Source organism: Episyrphus balteatus, chromosome 3 (genome assembly GCF_945859705.1).
Source record: "Episyrphus balteatus chromosome 3, idEpiBalt1.1, whole genome shotgun sequence".
Taxonomy (NCBI): Eukaryota; Metazoa; Arthropoda; class Insecta; order Diptera; family Syrphidae; genus Episyrphus; species Episyrphus balteatus.
In genome coordinates this window covers 60,115,556-60,138,589 of record NC_079136.1, presented here as the reverse complement: position 1 = coordinate 60,138,589, position 23,034 = coordinate 60,115,556, and the positions used below count along the sequence as shown (strand labels likewise).

The 23,034-nt window shown below is 30.0% G+C and overlaps 1 protein-coding gene across 1 annotated transcript in view; it reads left to right on the top strand.

The window, feature by feature from the left end:
* LOC129913956 (uncharacterized) overlaps positions 1-23,034 on the top strand; it is a 62,367-nt gene that overhangs the window by 30,394 nt on the left and 8,939 nt on the right. The window contains exon 3 of the mRNA XM_055992963.1: positions 13,211-13,419. Coding sequence (XP_055848938.1) covers positions 13,211-13,419 — 209 coding nt within the window. The remainder of the gene's footprint in view (positions 1-13,210; positions 13,420-23,034) is intronic.

The following is a 23,034-nucleotide window of genomic DNA, read 5'->3' as shown; positions in this document are numbered from 1 at the left end:
TTCACCGAGAAAACTTTAGTTACGTTTTTGCGTTGATGCAGCAGAAGTTTACCGATTTATAAGATGGTATGACGTCAAAAAATAAAATCCTTAGTTTATTAACTTCTTTTTCCTCGATTTAAGATAAGAATATTAGCCAAAATTGATTTTCAAAATTTTGTCACCAAATTAATATTTTTGAAATAAAACTTAATTTTTTTCAAATAGGTCCCACAAATAAGAGGTGGAATTACGGCATGGGATCGGTCAAAATTCTGGCTTCAAAATTCTGTTTTTCAAAATTCTGCTTTTTTTATGAAAATTCTGTTTTTCAATATACTTCTTTTTTTCTATTCTGTCTTTCAAAATTCTAATTTTTAAAATTCTGCTTTTCAAAATTCTGCCAGCATATTTTTTTAAACAAAAAAATTCTGCTAATTCTGTTTTTTTTTCATAGGGATCGGGTCAAAATTCTGCTTTTCAAAATTCTGCTTTTTTAGCGAAAATTCTGTTTTTCAAAATTCTGCTTTTTTTCTATTCTGTTTTTCAAAATTCTGCTTTTTAAAATTCTGCTTTTCAAAATTCTGCCAGCATTATATTTGAACAAAAAAATTCTGCCAATTCTGTTTTTTTTTTTTTATAGCATATGCACTGGCTAAAGAAATATACACTTCATTAATGTAATTCAACATTGGTACTTTCCTAATTTTGTTTATTTAAGTGTAGCAAATATTTTTTGAATTCCATATACCTACTGACTTTCTTTCAAATAAAATATGTAAACTAATTGGAACCGATGTTGTTTGATACAAAATATTCCTTTTCTTATTCAAATTTTTGAATATTCATCTTTATTTGATAAATTAATAAATTTTTAATTATTTTCGGAAATGTTTTATATTAAAAACCTTTTCTTAATATTTTCAAATTTATTCATTTATAAAACAAATTTTCAAAGAGATGATTTTACAGAATTCTGCAATAAATTAAAAAAGGGTTTGGAAAATATTAAAAAGCGCGCGCTTTTTAACATTTTCCAAACCCTTTTTTAATTTTTTGCAGAATTTTGAAAAACAGAATTTTGAAAAGCAGAATTTTGAAAGCAGAATTTTGTAAAGCAGAATTTTGATAAAAGAATTTTGACACCGGCAGAATTTTGACCCCAACCCTTTTTTATAGCAAAAGCGATGGCATCTCATTAATCCATTATAGTAATTCAACTTTACTACTTGCCTTTGTTTATTGTGTAACTGCCCCAAACATTTGTTTTAATGCATAGACTGACTTCCTTTTAATTCACATTTATAAACCGTCGAAAACTATTAGAAACTAAAAGGAAAGACACAACATAATATTCCTTTCTTAGTCAATTTTTCGAACATTCACTTTTATTTGATAAATTAATAAATTTCTTATTATTTTTCGAAATTATTTATTAAAATTAAAAATCCTTTCTTAATATTTTTTAAAATTATTGATTTATCAAACAAACAATGAACATAAAAATAACTAACAAAGTGAGTAAGTAATCAAATAAGCAGCGAAGAGATAATTTTACCAAATTCTGCAAAAAATTAAAAAATGGTTTAAAAAATGTTTAAAAGCGCGCGCTTTTAAACATTTTCCAAACCATTTTTAAATTTTTCGCAGAATTTTTGTAAAACAGAATAATTATGAAAAGCAGAATTTTGAAAAGCAGAATTTTGAGAAACAGAATTTTGTAAAACAGAATTTTGAAAGCAGAATTTTGTAAAGCAGAATTTTTAAAAAAGAATTTTGACGCTTTATGTCTCCATCTTTTTTTCTGATTAAATAGAGACAGCAATAGTCAAAACGATAACGTATGATCGTAATCGTATGTCGTAATTCGACCCTGAAAACAGCTAAAAACTGAAAATCGTATGAAAAATCACAATTGTGCTTTTAGTTTTTCGATTTTCTGACCAAATATAAAACGTTTTTTTGTGTTATCCCCTTTAAAAAAATTCATGTAAGGCTTTGCAGTACCTCAAATATAAATTAGTCCAAAAAATCTGCAATTCACAGTTTGCAGAAATATTTTTTTCCAGCCCCTTACACCAACTTCTCTTGTCGTCTTTGCAACTGTTCTATAATAGATCTGCAGGTTTCTTGAGTATTATAGCTACGGTGACCATCCGTCCCGGTTTACCCGGGACTGTCCTGTATTTCTACAACTTGTCCCGGGTTTTTATTTAAGAAACTCGGGACGTATAAGTGTCCCGTATTTTGTAATTTGTCCCGTGACTGTCCCGTATATGGACATTCTGTGATTTTTGTATTAAATATTTTAAATACTTTGTACGGAAAAAGGGAAAACAGTGGCTGCAAATTAAAATTTGTCTAATTTTTCGGATAAAGCATAAAGTCTAGTACGCTTCTGAAGCAAAACGAAAATTTTTCTAAGTCTCCAAAGTCAAAAAACTTTTGCTGCAAGAAAAATAGCCTGGACAAATAAATTAGGGTGACAAACGCTTTATTTTTTTTTTTTTTTAATTTTCGTCAATTATTTAGTTCCAGCTTCTGTTTGTCAGGTTGCTACGTCAGGTAAAATGTTTTCGAATAAAGAACAACATAATATGGAAGAGTAAAGAACCCAGTTAAGTTTCAAAACTTTTAAGGAAACGTTAAAAGTTGTGTTTAAGATCATACAATTTCAAAATCATTTTAAATAAAATTTAAATGTTAAAAAACAGCTCTCCCGTTTTTTAGAAGTTATTAACAGACATTATTATAAAACCATTTTCTTGATTTCTGATTTCGTAAATGACTTAAATGATTTCAACAAAAACGCTCCCATAAAATCGTTTAGGAAATCTTGATATCAAAATAAGGAAAAATTATGAAAACTCATTTCAAAATATTTAATTTTTTTTTTTTGAAAAATCAATATTTTTAAAACGATCCAACAAATATTGTATCTGTCCCGGGTTTCGCTTCCGGAAATATGGTCACAGTAATTATAGCCCATGTTTTGAAAAAATCAATCATACAGATTTTGGTTCGTAATTATAATTGCTACTTCATTTTTTCATTTTCTCGAGGAGGAGTGTTTCTTTATCCGCCACCTGAAAACCCACTCGATGTAACAATTCGAAATAAAACCCCACCCCTGTCTGATGTCACTACTCAATTAGAAGGTACTCTTCTTAATAAAAACCCTTTAATTAAATGATTTATTTTTCTGTCTTCCCAATTTGTTTTTTTTGTTATTTTATTTTATTTTTGGTTGCGGCAAAAGAAATGTACACATCCATCCTTCAATTGGTTTTAATTCGTAAAACCAACAACGAATATTTACGAAGAAAAAAAAACACAAACACACACAAATTTTGAACAATGGAATATATCAAGTCATGCAACAATGTTGTTTGTTTTTGCAGTCTCTGCTATATCTACTCCTTGCTCATTATCCCAGCATCTTTTTCATATAAACGAGTAGATGCGAGAGAGAGCGAGAGAGAGAGAGAGCGAGTATTTGCGACGAGGAGGACTTGTGCTCCAATTATTAAGTTTTTAATTAGCTTCACCACGCGCGTGTAAATTTATATCCTTAATTCTTCTCCTTGCCAAATAAAATCCCAATGCCATGTTGGATGTAAAGTGGTTCTTCTTCTGCTGCTGGATATATGTTTGTATGCTTGCTGATGATGATGATGGTAAGAAGATCTGAGTCAAGTATTTGCTGTTTTCAGTACCACTCAGCATAAACCAACTCATTATTCCATGCATGCATCGTATAGTGTTTGCTTGCGACCGCTACACGAACACAACCCTACCCTTCTCAGAACTCTCAGAAACATCAGCTTCAGAAGCAGTAGCAGCAGCAGCAGCTTCCACATAAATCTTGATTCGTTTTGGTATACCTTTTAAAGACGAGGTCATGAGTGTGTGCTCTCGAGAAATGTCATAATCAAGGAAAAGGATTAAAATAATGAAAATAGAAATAAAAAAAAAACAACAAAATACCCCCCCCCAACACCCTCTAACACACGAACAAACGAATAAACTTTAAAACAGACTTTACCTTGTGGTTTCAAAATATATGATGAGCTTCTTTAGATCTCCTCTTAATCATTTTGTGTTTAACCAAACACATGGGTGCAACATTTTTCAATTATGTGTTGGTTTTAAAAGAAACTACACAGAGACACAGTCTGTTCGGTGGGTGACAGCACAAAAAAAAAGAACAAAAAAGATTGTCTCCAATTTGGTTTTGCTAGAAGAAAAGGTACGGGTACATCACTCCTTCATTTTAAACACACAGCCAACATCTTCAGGGTAGTGATTTTCTTAATCCGATCTTATTTGTCAAGAGTTTGCTTAGTGTGCCACCCCCTTTCTGGTATTTACATAGATTTATTTCGAAAATTTTAATTAATACAAGAGTCCTTCGTTTAAACGAAGAAGTGAAGTATACAAAAGGATTGTGGGACGTATACGAGATGGATAATTTAAATTATCATCCTTAAAACACAACTTCATTAGGCAATAAAAGTATCAGGGATGGATTTGGTTACCTTTTTTTAAAATTTTTTATTGATAATTTTTAAACAAAATAATAGCAGGTTTTTGAAAAAGGCAAAATATATAAAAATAATTTTTTCAAAAGTTGTTAAATCAAATTCATACAGGTGATTATAACAAAGTCTGACTATATGGACTGCACGGATTTAGAAATCCAGATTGTGATGACATCCTAGTTAAACGAAGTCACATAAGTTTAAAGAGATCGTTAATTGAATCATCAGAACAAAATAAGTTCACTTTGGAAAACTGTTGAGAAAACGCAAAAAAACAGAATCGGGTCCTTTTATTTCTTTTTTTTGTGATGTTTGAGCTATATATTCTCATTATTTTACTCAAATTGACTTAAAATTTTGACACAATACTCTTGAAATACTAAGCATTTGAATTAAAATAATACCCGACCGAGGTCGAACGTACTTACTCTTATGGTAAAAGTAACTTTAATTTGAAAGCTTTTTGCTGAACAAAATTAATTTTTTACTTATTCAAATTTTATAAGTAGTGTAAAAAAAAATAAATTTTGTTTTAATAAAATTAATTAAACACCGTTTTAAATTGATCAAATTGAACAAAAAGTTGGTATGCAATTTTTAAGAAAACGTTATTCAACACATAAAACCGAAATTTCGATAAAATTCATCAACCCGTCTTCAAAAAAAAAAATTTTTTTTTAATTTTTTAAAAATCCAAAAATGTGTTTTTCAAAAACTGTTTAAATTGTTTAAATAATCATAGTTTTATGTAACATTTCAGTATAAAAATTTTGGTTGAAATCCGCTTTGTTGTTTACGAGAAATTCATAAAACAAAAAAAAACCGTTCTATGGAAGGTACCGTTCATACTGGTACAAAAAAATATTTTATTATTTCCAAAGGAAGCTTTTATGTGTTACACTACACACAAAAATTTTAATCAAAGTCGTTAGACCTGTTTTTGAAAAAAAAAATAACTTTTCAATTTATTTTATATCACAGTTACCGTTAGTTTTAGTAATAAAATAAATTACAATTTGTCCTCTAGGGAATCACCAAAAACTACAAAGTTTGAACAAAATCGCTCAAGTAGTTTAGGCTGTAGATCGTACACACAGACAGACAGAATCGCCGGACCCACTTTTTTGGCATTCTCCACCATCCTCATGTCATGTAAAATTCATATCTCGAGTTCGACTTTTTTCCGAGTCCTAAACTTGCCCTATAGTACCAATGTATTTTCATCAAAAGGTCATTTTCGGAAAACAGTGGACTTTATGTGATGATTCACTTTAGCTTGATGATATTTTTTGACGGATTTGGAACTAGAATTTAATTCGATTTCGTGGCCTTTTTCATCGATGACAGTTCAAATCAAAAAATGTATGCATTTATTTTTTCGGACGCTGACGATACTAGATTTTCTATCTTAGCTGGTCTAATTTTGATTGGTCTCAAGCTCAAATTTTTATAATACATAATTACTTCAGTTTGGGTCGAGACAAAGTTATTTTATTCAAACAAACAAACAAACAAGTTTTTAAAATACAAAAAAAAATAGTGCGCATACGCCACAGTGACTCATTATAAACTGAGCATACGTAATAGTAAATCACTTCTGTATGAATATATGAGATTGAAAATTCTTCTTCGATGTTGACATAAAGATTCTTTACTTATTTAATAGTTTCGACAAAACGACTTGTCTTGGGAAATTTTTTATCCACAAAATGATAGGCAAATTGTCGCAAGCTTTACAACGAACCCAATTTACTTCACAGTTATTGATGTCAATATTTTACATAAATTGACATTTATATAGGTAGATAATGTATTTTCTTTTAAAAAGTTTTTAAAATCTCAACTCGAAAATCAGTATGGCAATTTATAATAATTTATCAAGAAATAATAGTTAATTAAAACATACAATTCGTTTAAGCACGAAAAAAATATAGTGTGTAGAATTGATTTTTTCTATTATAATTTTTTTTTTTTAACAAACCAAAAGAAAAAAAAATCAAAAATTTAAATAAAATATTTAAATTAAATTTAATATAGGGGAGAGTGGGGCATATTTGAACACTTTTTGCTTTCGCCACTGCTTGAACGAAATATGTTCGTTTTCTTGATGTATAAAGTTTACTAACATTGAACAGTAACATTGAACTTCGATTTCAAAGAACATTTGGTTAGTTAAACAAATTATTTATATTGTATTTGATGTTTTAAAAATATAGGCTCTTATGTTCAAAAGTGCCCCATGTATGGGGAAGTTTTGAACATGGGAGGGGCACTTTTGAACAGCAGTATTAGTTTCGTTGTAATGAATAAATAATACTTAACTTTTTATTAGTTTTTTAATAAGAACATACAAAAACTCCAAATTGATTATTATATCATATTCAATTAACCAACAAATAATAAAAACTCAGAAAAAATAACATTAAAATTTAAACTATAGTTATTAGTTTATCACATTTATAAGTTCAAAAGAAAAACAAAAACCAAGAAAAATTCATTTAAAATATATCTTAGAAAAATGGAATTCATACCATTTATGCTTCTCAGAGTAAAATAGATTTATTTTCAATATGTATAGATTTATTTCTAGACATTAAATCCAAATGCTAACAAAGCGTATGGTCTTCATGTACCAGGAGCATTAATTGGTGTAGGTAGCTTGACTTTAATTTCTATAACACTTAAGCGGTATATAATCGAGTTCTCATCGAGAACAGTCTAGCAGAACTTGAGGTACTCAGGCATTTTTTTAAATTTTCAATTATGTTGTACATATTCCCATTTTTTCTTTAATTTTGCCCACAAACACAAATGCTATAGTTTCATTATTTTTTTTTATAAGAACATTACGATTTATTAAATAAAACACATTCAAGTGTCCTTAAAATGTCTGATACAAACTGCTGGATGCGGTTTTGAACATGTTCAAAAGTGCCCCACCACACTTGTTCAAAACTGCCCCAACTGTGTCAACGACATAAAATGTTGAATAAATATTTAACATTAATATATTCATTCAAAAATTCACCGTCAATTAGTTTAAAATTCATTAACCATTAACAAAAATTGTATTGCGTTTTGAAATCACGTACCAATTTTTTTTTAAACTCTTACAACTAAAAAACTAAAATAATGCAAAACCACTATAAAAATCATCTTCCACCTATATATCTGAAAGTCAGCCGAGATAACGATGGAAAGTCATTGACATTTATGGATATCGTGTTGACGGGTTCAAATATCGAAATACTTCTAAAAAAGATTGATATACTAAAATTTTATATGCAGTGTTCAAATGTGCCCCGTGTTCAAAACTGCCCCACTCTCCCCTACATATAAAATTCTCGTGCCGCAGTGTTTGTTACCAAACTCCAATCCGAAATTTTGTGTGCTTTTAGCATAGGTCTGAGAATTGGCCAACATCTATTTATCATATCTCTAAATTGTTAGGGTGGTCCAGCCAAATTTTTTGTATATCTTTTTGGAACGATCTTTACGAATTTTTTGGTGTATATCGGGTAGGTCTGAGAAACAGCCAACATCTATTTTCATGCCACTAAATGGTTAAGGTGGTCTAACCAAAAATTTTTTTTATATATTTTTGGAACGATTTTTATGAATTTTGTGTGCATATGGGATAAGTTAAAGAATCGACAAACATCTATTTTCATACCACTAAATGGTTAGGGTGGTCCACTCAAAATTTTGTTTTTAAATTTTTTTTGAACGATTTTTATGAAATTTTATGTCCATATCGTCTAAGTCTGAGAATCTACTAATATTTTTTTCATAAAACTAAATGGTGCCCGGCAGTATTTGGCCTGAAGACATAATTCTCGATAAAGCGATCAATAGAACTCAAAAAAACAACATTCTTTTATTTATAAAAACCTTCATTTATTTTTTTGGAAAAAGATTGACACACTCCAAAATTGAAATTAAATAGCAAAAGAGGCGTAACGAAGTCCGCCGGGTCAGCTAGCTTATAAATAATTCTTTGGCCTTATCCGAAAAATTGATTTTTTTAATTTGGAAGTGAGATGTATGTTTTTTTTTTGTTTTAATCGAGGTTACGATAAATGCGGGTGTACTACTAAGGGCCATTGTTTTAGTTTTTGAAAGCTCAAAAAATATGTACTTGAAAAACTTGTTGAAAAATTTAGGTATAATTTAGAAATTTATATTAGGGCATAGGTTAAAAAAGTCTTAAACCGGCCACATCGTTGGACATAGATTCATGTTCAATGAAATTTTATTTTGTTTTTTTTTTTTTTTACTTTTTTGAGAAATAAATGGCAGCTATAATGCAATTGCTTTCAATATTACTCATGCAAGGCTTAATCAAAATTGTTAGAGCCATTCTCGAAAAATATGCAACAATTTGAAAATTTTGTATTGAGAGGTACACGTTCTAAGCAAGATATAAAAAAAAAAAAAACAAAAACCAACATTCAGAATTCCATAAAAATCATCTGTACAAACCAAAATTTTCGAATTTCTCCATAATCGTTTTGATTCAAACCTCTAAATTTTTTGACACGAAACCAATACTTGCTGTTTAGTTTACAGAGCAATTAAAAATGTTTATACATAATTTTTCGAGGCATGATTTTTTAAAGGGTTCTTTTCAACATCAACAATTTTTTATTTTTATAGATATAATGAATCATTTATTTTCAAAACATAAGAAAGAAGTAGTCTATTAAAGCAATAAAAAATGTCCGGGATTTACCATGTTTTGATAGTAAAAAAAATATTTTGCGTAGCTGTAAAATCGGATATAGATGGAATGGATACTTTATATTTTGATTTTGAAGACAAATGTCGTTATCTAGGTAAAGAAAACAAATTTAGTAAAAACAAAAAAAAAAAAAACACTTTGAAAAAAATGGACTATCAAGTTTTGAAGATAAGTGGAAAAAAACGATCATATCTTTACAACTTATCTATAAATTTTTAAGAAAAGTATATCTTGTTTTCTTACAAACTTCAAGGCAAAATAAGGACTCCAAAGATTTTTTCTTTGGGTTAGATATTTTATTGGCAAAAATTTCCTAAAAAAACATTTTTATTTAAATATTTTCAATCAATGCTTTGCTATTTTACTTGGTATAAACAAACAAACTAGCTTAGAAAGTATGATTCCCTCTTAAAAAAAAGGCAAAATAAGGTGCGCGATTCTCTTTTTCGTACCCAAATAATTGCTGACAACAACAAAATATGACAATCTCATTTAACTAGGTACAAAGCAATTATTAGTTTTCCCGTTTCCCCAATGTCCTCTATTTGAGTCTCTAATACTTGTGGGGAAAAATAGTTGAAATGCTTGCTAGATCCAACCCTGTTAAAAAATATCCGAAGACACCATAAACATTTTATCCCCTTCAAAGAAGATAAAATATGTTTTCCTTTTTCCCGTTCGCTTGTAATCCGCTAAGGATAATGTTGTTGAAACAATTCTACGCTCTCTATACGATGATATGGGTTGAGATGAGATGAGATTGAAACAGGCGAGACGCTTGCTAAAAGAAAGTGAAAAGCGGTATCTTCTATTAGCAAATACTCTCCTACACACACACACTACCCCGCACCCGTTCTGTTTGTGCCTCTTGGCTCCCTTGTGAGTGCACAAGGGTACGTAATTAAAACGATGTGAGGAGTTGTTCTTCTGCTTGTTATTAACGTGGTAATTATGGCTGCTTAATGGTTAAGATACACGATAAGATACAAAGAGAGGGAACATATGATTGAATCACAATCACAAAATGTCTCTTTGTCTATGTGTGTGTTTGTGTGTGAGTATTTGAGAACATGATTATAGAATGTCACCAGACCAGAATTGCTTGAAGGCTGCATTGCAAAAGCTCTATGTTTTGGGTTGAAGCTATAGGGGAACTAATTGTACGTTTTCCAACTTGTTCAATGCCAACGTTTGACTTTCTCTCTCTCTCTGTCATTATAACCCAAGGGTTGTCATAAGGAAATCATGTTTTTTTTTAATGGAAATGGAGAGATACATGATGGGTATGTTGTACATATTATGTAGTAGGTACTTTCGTATGAAGGTGAAGTAGGCACCTAGATAGGTACTTGTCAAATGCTTATGATATGCCTGCGAATATTATTGACATTAAGAGGAACAAAAAAAAAAAAAAAGAAGAAGATGATGATCTTGAGGCTTACCTTTATGTGTATTTTAATTTGTACGCGTTCGGAGATTAAAAGATTTTTAACGATTGTTAAGATAAAAGCAACAAGTAAGCATTCCCATAAAAATGTGCATAAAGTCTAGATAAGTACCTATAGAAAAATAATTATAATGGGGAAATAGAGATTTTATTTTAAATTTATGGAAGAGAGAGTCAACATTTGTTTACTTCTTTTAATTTTATTTTTTTTTTTTGTCAATGTAGCTAAGATGGTCACTGTTGCGTATGTGTAACATTTTTTTCAAAAATCTTAATTGTTCTTTTCTTGAACAATTTAATACCTCAATGGATTTGAATTTGTTTTAGGTACTATTTTCAAAAGCTTAAAATTACAAAAAAAAATTGTCAAAAATTACAACTACGTCATCCCCGTGTTGATTTTGTTTTCAAATATTGGTAATTTTCATGAAATTTTCATGACCATTAAATTATTAGAAAAAATTGCAATCTTTAAGATTATTATAAATAACTTTTCATTAAAATGTGGAAAAGAAGGCAGTTTCGATATATTAAGCAAAGCTAGCATCGTTAAAAAAAAAACTAAACTGCAGTTTAAAAAGAAAAAAAAAATCAAACTACATACATATATATAGTTAAATTATTATTATTATTATTACATATATTAATAAAAGAGCTCCTTGTGTTTCTAAGGGCATAATCCTTAGATTTGTAAAATTGTTCTCCCTTTTTTTGAAATTATTATTTTTGAAAATTATTCCAGGTTGTTCTCGATATGTTCCCGAATGCTTTTACCTTTTTTCGAAAACTATATTACATATGTTCAAGTTTTCAAAGTTTTTCCTAACAATTTTTTTATTGTTGGGCCTCTCATAAGTCCAGTGTCTTGAAAACAAAAGACAATTCTATTACAAAATAATTTTTTTTTAAGTTTTTATATTTTTTCGATTTTTAAAAAGTTTTTTTTAACCATTTTTATTGAAATAAATTTTTTATAAATAATTTTTTGAAACAAAAATGAAATAAAATAGGTGTGCCATTATGTAGCCATTATTATAATCAACCTACCTTCCTACAACAACAAAAATTTCAAAAAAAAATTAATGTCACGTTTTCGATAATTTTATATTTAAAAAAAATGATGTTTTTTTTAAATCCAAAAGCTAATTTTTTCACAATTTAAAAATTTTGGTTTATATTAAAATTATATCAATACTTTTGTACAAAAAATTTCGTTGAAATCGAATTAGTAGTTTCGGAGAAAATGGTATTTTAAAAAAATGGTTCCATGGCAGGTACCTACAGTTGATAATGATTTTTGAAAAAAAAAATTTCTTGATTTTAAGATAGACCTTGTATTATGACTAACGGTTGGAGCCAGTTTTGATCAAATTCAATTTTAACTAAAATCGATTTATTGCAGGTACCGTTATTTTTAATCCAAACAAATTAATTCCAAAAAACCCTCTCGATAGTCACAAAAAAACACCACACACCAAGTTTGATGTTAATCATTCCATCCGTTTAGGCTGTATATGTATAGTTTCGTATACAGACAGACAGACGAACCACTTTTTTGGCATTCTTTATCAACTTTTTTTTTTTGTACGAATGCATTGCTAGATAGTAAAATCAAAAAGGTTTTTTTTTTTGTTTTTTGAACAAAAGTTTCGAAAACGATATCTTAAAAAAACAAACATTTAACGACATCATGTTGTTTTAAGAACCATGGTTAGAATACTTTTTTAAAAAGCTGCCAAAATATAAAATCTTGAAAAATTGGAATGTTGAAGTTGGAGGTCCAAAAATTTGAAAACAGCTTTTATAACCTGAAATACATTTCAAAAATTCAATTACAGAAAACCAAGGGGGGCTAGATCAAAAACGATTTGATCGAAAATAAATTGGAATATTCCGAAACAAATTGATATCAACCTGGAACAACTTTCGTGAGCAACGATTTAAAAAAGGGGGGTTACTTTACACACTCATAGTCCTAACTCAAAACTGGTGAGGATTTCATAAAAGCATATAAGCAATTAATGCTTTAATCGCACATACTTCTAATGAAATTGAAATATATAGGCACTACAATGAAATAAGACGGGGAAGATACATCAAATAATTATAAAAATAAATATTGGAATATTCCAAATGAATCGATTTATTTCAACCACTATTGAATGTTTGGTTTCTTGATTTTTCAAACTTTAAATGCAAAGAACTTAAAGAATCTTATTTCTGGACATTCTATAACAACTCTTTTTACCCCCTTTAAAATGATTACGATTTCAGTTTGTCAGAGTTGAAAGTAATGCGACCTACAAACCGTATCTTGTATGAAGGTAGGGAGGTAGATACGTTAAAGTTAAGTTCCAATTCACAATAGTTTTTAAAATTACTGCCATAAGGTTTGTATTGATTTTTACTTCATGTCATCTTTAACAGTTAAAATCTTAGACAAAGTAACATTAAACTACACAAAACAAACAAAAAAACTAATTGTATTAAATTCACTTTCAGATACTCTCCAATGATGCATCCAGTTTACATGAAATTTCCAGTTGCTGGTGTGATGGTGAGCGAAGATAAAAATTTCTGCAACGAATTTTCGTGTCAAATCGAATTGAGTTTGCAAGGAAAAAAATCATCAGGTGTGTACCGATGCGAAGTATCTGGTGATGCACCACATTTTAAGCTGACAACTAAAGCTGCCAATATGACTGTTGCAGGTAAGTCTCTTAACTTTTTTTTTCTCGACTCTCATAACTTAAAAGCCAAATGACATTTCATCCGATTTAACACCATTCCACTATATCTTACTGTGATTTCTTATTTTTCGACTTAAATGTTTCAATAATGGTTTAGTCTTCATCTCTCCCAAAATACACACATACATCGATCATTAAGATAATGAAGAACGAGGTACGATTGTATCATCATTTATATAGCCATAATCTGAATGGAAAAGATTAACGAGGCCTCATAAATCAAGGATTTTCATGTTTTACGAGCTCTTATTGTGTGCAGCAGTTCAACTGCATTCAAGCGCAGAGTGAATCCACTCAATCTTCACCCTATTTCATTCATTCATTCATCCAGTTCGTTTCGTGCAAATGTCGCGTCGGTCGGTCGTTCGTCGTTGACGATGACGTTAGTTCAAAGTATCTTGGTCCTTGGAACTGAGTTTTTGAAATATTACTTTGCTGCAGCGCAACACCGACCGACTTTACTCTGTGAGACTGAATAAATGTGAATGAAGAATGAATGGTGGACGGACTATGGATATCCACTTTTTCCCAGTACCACTTCGTCTTTTATAATATTTAACGTATGGGGACTTATAGTTCCAACAAAAAGTTCTTCGCAAGTGCATATGCTTTTTCTTCCAAGAAGTGCAAGCTCCAAGAGGATATCTCTTATCATTCATGTCAAATGCATTATGGTATGTTTCGTTTGCACTTTTGTGTCTTTTCTTTTCTCTTTTTCATTCTTTCTTTTTGCATTTTAATGTAAAATTTTATACAAAAAAAAAATATAAGAAATGTGTCATAAAATCTCACATGAATCTCACATGACAAGCAGATAGATTTATTTGAAATTGTGTATCTTTCAAAGGGAAATTTTTCAGTTCTTAGAAAGAGAAAGATGAGTTTTAAGAATTTTTCTGCTTTTCCTTTACAATTTGTAGTAAATTTTATTTTAAATAAGGTTTTTATTTTTATTTTATTTTTAAATAAAAAATTATTGTTCTTAGAATTAACTTTTTAAACAGAGTATATGAAAAAAGGGAGCAATAATAGGTACCTGGAAAAGCAACAAAATTGTATGCCATTTTAGCTTTAGTTGGAACAGACTATTAAAGTACCTATACAGGAAAACTTAAACAAATAATAGTTTAAGTAAAAAAAAAAATATTTTTCAAATTATGATTTTTTTGTGGAAAAAAATAGTTTAATACTTTGCATCTTATTTATGTATGTATGCATACCAGTGTTGCCAGTTTTGATTTCCGATTTGTCGGAATTTGGCTCTTTTAATTTTGAACATGGTGATTTAAAGCTCCTTTAAAATCAAAGCTTTTTGCAGCAAAAATCTACTAAAGATGTGAACAGAGACAACCAATTTGCATACATTTTTCATTTTTTACGTATTACAAATCTAATTTAACCCCCGTAATTGAGCGTGAAAACAAGAATTATGAAAAAAAATTATTATACTTGAAGTGTGATAAGGAAAAGTTATCTGCAAATTAAAACAAAATCAAAAATCTCATACTAAAAAAAAAAATTGTTTGCGTGTTTTTGGACCAATTTTAAAAGCGGCTATTGACTGTTCAAAATTCTGGCAACACTTATGTATACTGAGATAAAGTGAAAGAAATTGTTTTGTTCGCAAAAAAACTGGCAGAATTCACTCAAAATCATTCTTTTTGATTTCAGAATGAGTGAAACCAAATAAATGACATACATTTTAATTATGTAATTTTCGATTGGTTTCACTCAAGGATTCAGTCATTCTGAGATCCAACAAAACAGTCTGAATCACTTCCACTCAATTCTGGAATTTTATATAGCTATGCATTGGTGAATAATCAAATACATTTTTTTTTGCTTTCTACACTAGTTTACAAAAAAAGAAAAAACAAATTTTTGGACACCAAGTGCCGTTATACTTTTCGTATAGATTTGAGCCCAGAAAACTCGAAAATTTAATCTAAAAAAATGTTTATGCGGATAGTTTTTGGAGATATGATTTTTCAAAGTTTTTTGTCGTTGTTTTTCCCAGTGTTCTTAGTATTTTGGCTATATCTTGAGTAATAAACTATCAATATCAATAAAAAGAACCGTCACCTTAAAGCGAAATAAATGAGCAAGAAACACTCAATCAACTTTTTTCGGTTACTCCAGATGTTTAAGTGCAATGTATCAAAACATTTAAAAAATATCCATTTTTAAGGAAAAGTTTTACAAAAAACGATGTAAATCATCTCAAAATTCCATAACTTTTTTGTTTCTTAATATTTTTGTTTGAAATTTGGCACAAATATACTACAATGTATATGCTTCAACATGGAATAAAAATCAGAACTAAAAAACAGAAATTATGAAAAAAAGCTCAAATTCATCAATTAATGGCTTAATTCATATACAAAATTATATTTTAAGTCGTTGTAATTTGTGTTAAATATAAGTGAAGTTATCCTATATATAATATATTGATAAGAAAGCAAAAATTAAAAGATTATTAATTAAAAAAAAGCATACGAATGAAAGATAATATAAAATTCATTGTAGGTAGAATTTATTTTATAAGTAAGAAAAGAAAGAAAAAATGTGAAAGGGATAAGTATCCATAAGCGTAGAGACTAAATTAACCACTTTCTTAATAAAATCAAAATTATTGTGTATTTTATAAAACTCAAACCAAAAAAAAGGAATGAAGAGGAAAAAAGTATTAAAACGAAATAGAATATGAAAATAATTTATATATAACAAAAGCTTGAGATAAGAAATAAAATAGCGCAAAAAAATAATAGTTTGAAAAAATGGGATGAAATTAAATAAAATCAAATCTGCAGATTTTGATTTGCGGTAGAAAATGGGACTTGAAATCCGTTCAGATGGTCAAGCTTGTTGGGAATTCCCTTTGTAGGGGATCCCAAAAGTAATAATTTAAAATACATATCTCAAATTCTTACCATTTTCGATAAATGCACTTCTTGTGAAATTTCGAAAAATTCCTACTTTGAAACAGTATTTTACTTCACTTTGATTTTTGTTTTAACAAACGTTCACTGAAACATTGGTAAATAAGAACCAATTATTTAATCAAAACATTATTTATTTTGTTCGCCATATCGCTACAAATTAGTTAGCAGTTTTAACGAAACTCAATTTCTTACTTTTATTTTAGAGCAACACCCTAAAAAATAAATTGTACATTTTGAAACTGGTTTATCATTTTTATAACTTGCCTAGTTATCAAAGTTTTCAAAAAAAGTATACAAAATTCGGAAATTGAAGTTAGGATGAAAGATACTATAATTTGAATTCAACAAAACAAGGTTTTTCAGAGTAAAAAAAAAACAATAAAAAACATAGGCTTTTGTTTAAACTAATTTGTAGCGAAATAATTTTTTTTTATTTGTCAATTGTTCTTAATTGTCAATTATTGTTTTAGGGACATATTTGTAAAAAAAAAACAAAAATAAATTATGAACAGCGGAAGCAAAATACTGTTTTAAAGTAGGAATTTTTCGAAATTTCACAAGAAGTGCATTTAATCGAAAACCGTAAATATTTGGGATAAACAAGTTACCAAATTTTAAGAGCCCTTTAAATAGCCTATCAGAATATTTCATTTGAATCATTAATTTTGAGACACCCTGTAGATGACAGTAAAAAAAAGATTTGCAAACATTTTTGGAAAATTTTTATTTTACCTATACATTTTTGATCGTAGATCAAAATGGCGCAAATATGCGCAAAATTTTATTTTTATTCCTTAATTTTGAGTAAAATGAGATTCTAAATTCATTCATAACTCGACATCGGCAGTCGTCGGCAAAGGAGAAATCTACAATTGAAAATTAAAGTTGTCCAAATTACTTAACATTAATTGTTATTTTTTCTAAGCAATCAATTTAAAGTACATTCAAAAACAAATAACGATTTATAAAGTAGAGATTCTAACCTTTTTATTGATATACAACACTTATAAGGTTTCTTCACAAACTTCTAAGAAAACTAAGTTTAAACTGTTATATAAAATTGGACGAAAAACAATAACAATTGAAATGTAAGGTTCGAGACTCATTTTAAGTACTTTTATCCAAAATATATTAAAAACGATGTATGCTATCATAATGGCGCACATTTCTATTATGTTAAACAATCATTACTTTTTTGAAATGATCACATTTGTTAAAACCAATTTTGAGATGGTTTTGGTGTTTGGTCCCATTGTGGATTGGTGAGGAACATATGGACTGGTGAAAAAACTTAACAAAAACCATTTGTATAGTCTAAGCTACATTTTAAAACCATAAAAACTAATATATGTAAGTTGCGGCGTTCTTATGTTTTTAGCGTTTGAAGGTTTTTTTTCGATTTTTAAAAAAATCAAACATGGACATTTTTTTGTATTTTTTTAGGTTTACATATATTCGGAAATTTTATGTTTATATTCGTTTGATAATCTCATTACAATTCTTTTGAGACCGTAGCATAGATCTCGAAATATTAACATTTCATTGCATCATATCAATGAATTTTTCGTTTATTTTTTCTATTTCTTTTTTAAAATCTAACTTTAACCGCTTTTTTGTACTTAATATTTTTGGAAAATTTTAGTGGTAACCATAAAAATCCACAAAATTAACATTTCTGTATAAAATTATTTCCATTTTTGACAAGCCGAATGACGCATACGCCACAGTGACCCGCATAAATTTGTGTTTTACAAATATTCTCTGAAAACACTTTTATCTTGGTTTTCGTAGATTTTTTTATTGAAAATGGACTACTTGTGAACGTACAGTCGGGATAGTCTAAGAGCCAGGAGCAGATTTCTTGCGTGAGAGGTAACCGATTCATATGAATGTCAGAGGTAGCGTGGGTCATGGTGATGACGAATACCTTAGTCTGCCTGCATTTATTTGGGGAGTTGTCGAGAAAAAGCGCATCAAAAGTACCATTTTTCTGAAAATCGATTTAGTGAGGGTACTTAAAATTTATTGATAACCAACGCACTGTGGGGCAACTTGTATGGGAGACCGGAAAAAACTCAATTAAAACTAAACTACTGAACCAATTTTCATGAAATTTGCAGGAAAGGTAGCTAATAGCAAGACAAATCTACACCAATGACCACCCATTGCCACGCCCACTCAGAAAAAAATTATATTAAAAAATCAGAAATCAAGTTTTTGCAGCTGTAAATGACTTATACTTCCAATCGCTTTTTTAGAAAAATCAAATTTTTTTGAGTTTATTTGAACATTTTATTAATAAATACCGTTTAAATTTTACACAAATAAAAAAAAAATCAAAAATTTTCAAAAAAGGAAAAATGTCCAAAAACGGTAGGTATGGCATTTTTTTCAAAATTTAACTTTCTTGGAAACTTTTTTTTTTTTGATTAGTTCTAAAATTTAAACGGCTACCAAGCCTAAACTTTTCCTTCAATTAGCTGAACATTCCATCAAATCATTCCATCCTTTTTTTGGAAACAAGTGGAACTAAAGATAAGAGAATCTTCAAATAACCAGTTTTACTGTATTCCGATTCCGATAGTTATAAATAAAGTAAAAAAAGTGGCTTAGTGAAAAAAACATTTGTTTTAATAGGTAAATGTGTAATGCAGGTTTCATTAACACAAACTCCTGATCCCAACAGCAACTAAATTGGGAAAAACTTTAAAATTGTGGGTTTAAAATTTTTTTTTGCAATCTTATCAAAAATGTTGGGCTGTTTAGCAAAACGGACTTCACATTCAGATTCAGAATACCAAAATACATTTAGAAAGATTTGTCTGGCGAAAATAGCTGCATATTTCTTTTTTGCCTTATTTTTTTTTTTTTTGGTTTTTTGAATGACTTTTTCAGATTGAAATTGCTATAAAAACCGAATACGGACGTCTTCGGGTGAGATTTTTTTTTAAACTATTGCTGAGATTCAATACTATCTAGGAAAACCTATCCGCCAACAGAGGCAGACGGAGGCAGTAGTTAAAACCTAATTTGAACCTAAAAAGTCACTAAAATTGAATGTTTTTTTGTTAAAAAAATTGTATTCAATTCTTTTTCGCTAAACTAATGTACCATATTGTTTGTCAATTTATTTTAAGCCTATTTACAAAAAAAAATTGTTCAAACCTTTAAATTTTAAGGAAAATAGATCATTTTGAAACTACTTGTATTTTTATCAGTTTTCACTGTTTTTCAACTTTGAGCGATAATTTCCAGGACCACAATTTTTTTTGAAAAACAGTTTTCATTTTCTGATTCTTCAACTAATTTACTGTTAGAAACACGTGCAGTATCAAAATAAATCGTACTTCCGAAAGTTGGGTTTTTTCCGCCTTTTCCCCACTGCGCAACGCCACATACTCACTGATAACAATGGCAGACATTTTAAGTGCGGCCAAACTCCCGGCAGACTGTCCCGAAAATGCGTTTTTTTTGGCGTTTTTAGACTTTGGCTTAACCACCTAAAATTAATCGCATCCTGTAGCGGTGGACTCCCTGATAACAAAAATACCCATGACAGACATTTTGAGTGCGGCCAAACCCTCGGCAGACGGTTTTGAAAATGCAGTTTTTCTGAAAATTGATTCATTTAGGGTAACCACTTGAAATTAGTCGCATCCTGTAGCGGTAGACTCCCTGATAACAAAAACACCCATGGCAGACATTTTGAGTGCGGCCAAACCCCCGGCAGACGGTCCCGAAAATGCAGTTTTTCTGAAAACTGATTTATTTAGGGTAACCACTTAAAACTAGTCGCATCCTGTAGCGGTGGACTCCCTGATGACAAAAATACCCATGGCAGACATTTTATGTGCGGCCAAACCCCCGGCAGACGCTCCCGAAAATGCAGTTTTTCTGAAAATTTATTTATTTTACTTTTTCACATAACTTGCGTATTATTGGACCTAGCAGAAATAATTGTACAGCAATCTTAAAGATAATTGAATTTCCTACAGAATATGTTAAATAATGTTTTTCGATTAAACCTTCGGTTTAAGAGTTAGGGTGGTTTTTTTGAAGCAAGTCAAAGGGTGATTTTCTTATTTTCGTCATATCTCTTTTATTTGAGCTTTTTTAAAAATTAATTTGAAGTAAAAGTTGTAGATCTTTTTATTACCTTCATTTATTACATTAACGGTTTTTCGATTTGATAGACCGTTTTCGATCTGTAGGAAAAAAACTTCAAAAAGTTTGCAATTTTTTATTAAACGAAGGATTTGTATCCCACAAAAAGTCGGGTGGTTCTTATTCTATATTTAATCAGATTCTAATGGTAGATTGGAAAAAAATTCATAGCCACGCCCCCTTAACCATACCCCAAAAACCAACTCTGCATTTTTTCAGTTTCTGGTCATTTAAATGTGAAAAATTGTAGAACACAAAATTTTCTACAACTTGCACATAGAATATCCACCAAACTAAGAATTTAAAAAAAAAAGTTACAATTTCCGATTTTATTTATTTTCAGTTTCTTACCTGTTTACAGCGCTATAACTTCCTAATTCTTAATTTTTAGCCAAAAATCCTTTTGTAGGGAATTCTTTTTGATGAATACAACTTTATTCTTTTGATAAGAACCAGGTAATAGGTAGTAAGTATTTTTATTTAATAAAAGTCATATTTCTTAATAACCTAGTTTAATATCTCATGCGCTTATAAAGCGGTGGGCTATGAGTGGACGAAGGTAAAAGAATTGGGGTATGAGGGACAGGGGTAGCACAGGTGGGGAAATATAGAAGTAATAGGTAAATTATAGAAGATGGTGAATTATGAGAAAAGTTGGCTTCGTTGAATTTTTCTTCAAATTGATCGATGATATCTGATCTTCTTCTTCGTCATCTTCCTAAAAAATTCATTTGGACGATTTTGACAGGATTGTCCACAGCAAAACTTACAGAATGTGGAACATTTAAGTCCCTCTTTCCTGCATCTGCCAGCTCCAATGCATTTAGGCACATAGGTATTTGCATGACACAGCTTTCATCAATTTTTGGGGAGCAGGATCTTGCACAGTTTTAATGGGTTGCAATACGTGGCATACTCTCGTCCAGCCCCATTCCAGAGGATTTTTCTCAATACCCATCCACGCCATGATCTGGTGATAAGTCCGGAGGAAATGAAAGTGTGCTGGATCTGTTGTAGGCGGTAGTTTGCACAAATTAAGTTTGTTGAACTAATCATAAATTTGAAATATCGAAGAAAGCTTAGAGATTGACTACTGTCCTCTCCATATAAAGCCAACAAGATATGTTCTTCCGCCTCCGATACTTTCTGATCTCTGGCATTTGGGTCCTTAGCTTCTCTGCAGCTTCAAGTGCAGAGGGGTTTTTGAAACATTTTGCAAAATTTGTCACATTCACTTATGGCATGAATGGAATGAGTAAGACGTTCTCCATAGAATTGAATGTGAAAAATGAGAATTCATCAGATAAATTGATCCTCCCAGGTTTTCGAAGGTACACGTTCTCGGCAATAGGTTTACTATGTCTTCCTCAAAAATCTTTGAAGCTCTATGGTACCTGCTTTAGATACTAATTCTGGCGCAACTGGAAGAAAGCATCCGTACGTTCGTGTTGAATCAGGGGTGGTTGTGTTTGCATGTTAGTAGAAACTTAAAGTAGCTGCGCCTCGTGGTGACTTGATGAAAAGCCAAGGGGTGTAATCATATCAATGAGAAGCTTAGGACCTTCCTATACATATACACTTATTCTGGTTAGAAGGGGGAAAGGAAGGATCGGGGACGAGCAGCAGCTATAACAGCATGGGATAAGGCCAAACATTTCCTTTTCCATTTATCCAAAGGACCACTCTTATTCTTCAGTATTACAGTTTCAAAAAATAGAGGATGGGTACTCATCTGTATTGTAAACTTTAGACCGAATGACTTCCAAAACTGTGCCTGCAGCTGCTTTGACTACTCTCAACCTTTTAACCTTCTCCATACTTCTTAGGCAAACAGGATTTGACTGTTCTATTATCCATTTTATAATCACCCGTATTGTGATTAACAACTGTCAATCGATTGTTGATAAATACTAAAATTTGGGATTTTTAAACCAAAATTATAGGAAAACTGGTCAACTGGAATTTTGTAATTAGATTTCTTTATAATGACTAGGACCATTCTCTGCTTTCAAAACTTTTTTTAATTAAGTAATAAGATATTAAAATTAAATTTGTATCAACTATCGATTGATAGTTGTATATTAGGGTGGTCCTTATTTTACTCTTTTTCGAAAATTGAGTGCGACGCCCCCTAGATTGGTTCCAAATCAGGAAAAAAAAATACCTTATTGTTTCCAAATTTTTATCTCTGACCCTTCCTGGCCCTATTTTAAGAAGTTACTATAGCAAAGGCTATATTCTGTGTCCAGTGTTGGGTTAATGGCGGATTTTTGATATAAACTTCTTAATTAAATATGGTCAGGAAGGGTTAGGAATAAAAATTTTAAAAAATTAGGGCTTTTTTTTCCTGATTTGGAACCATTCTAGGGGGCGTCAACACTTTTTTGTTCCTAAGGACCACCCTATTGTATATAGCAATAAAGCTGAACCTCCTTCAATCGTAGGTACTTGTCAACTCATCAACTCATAA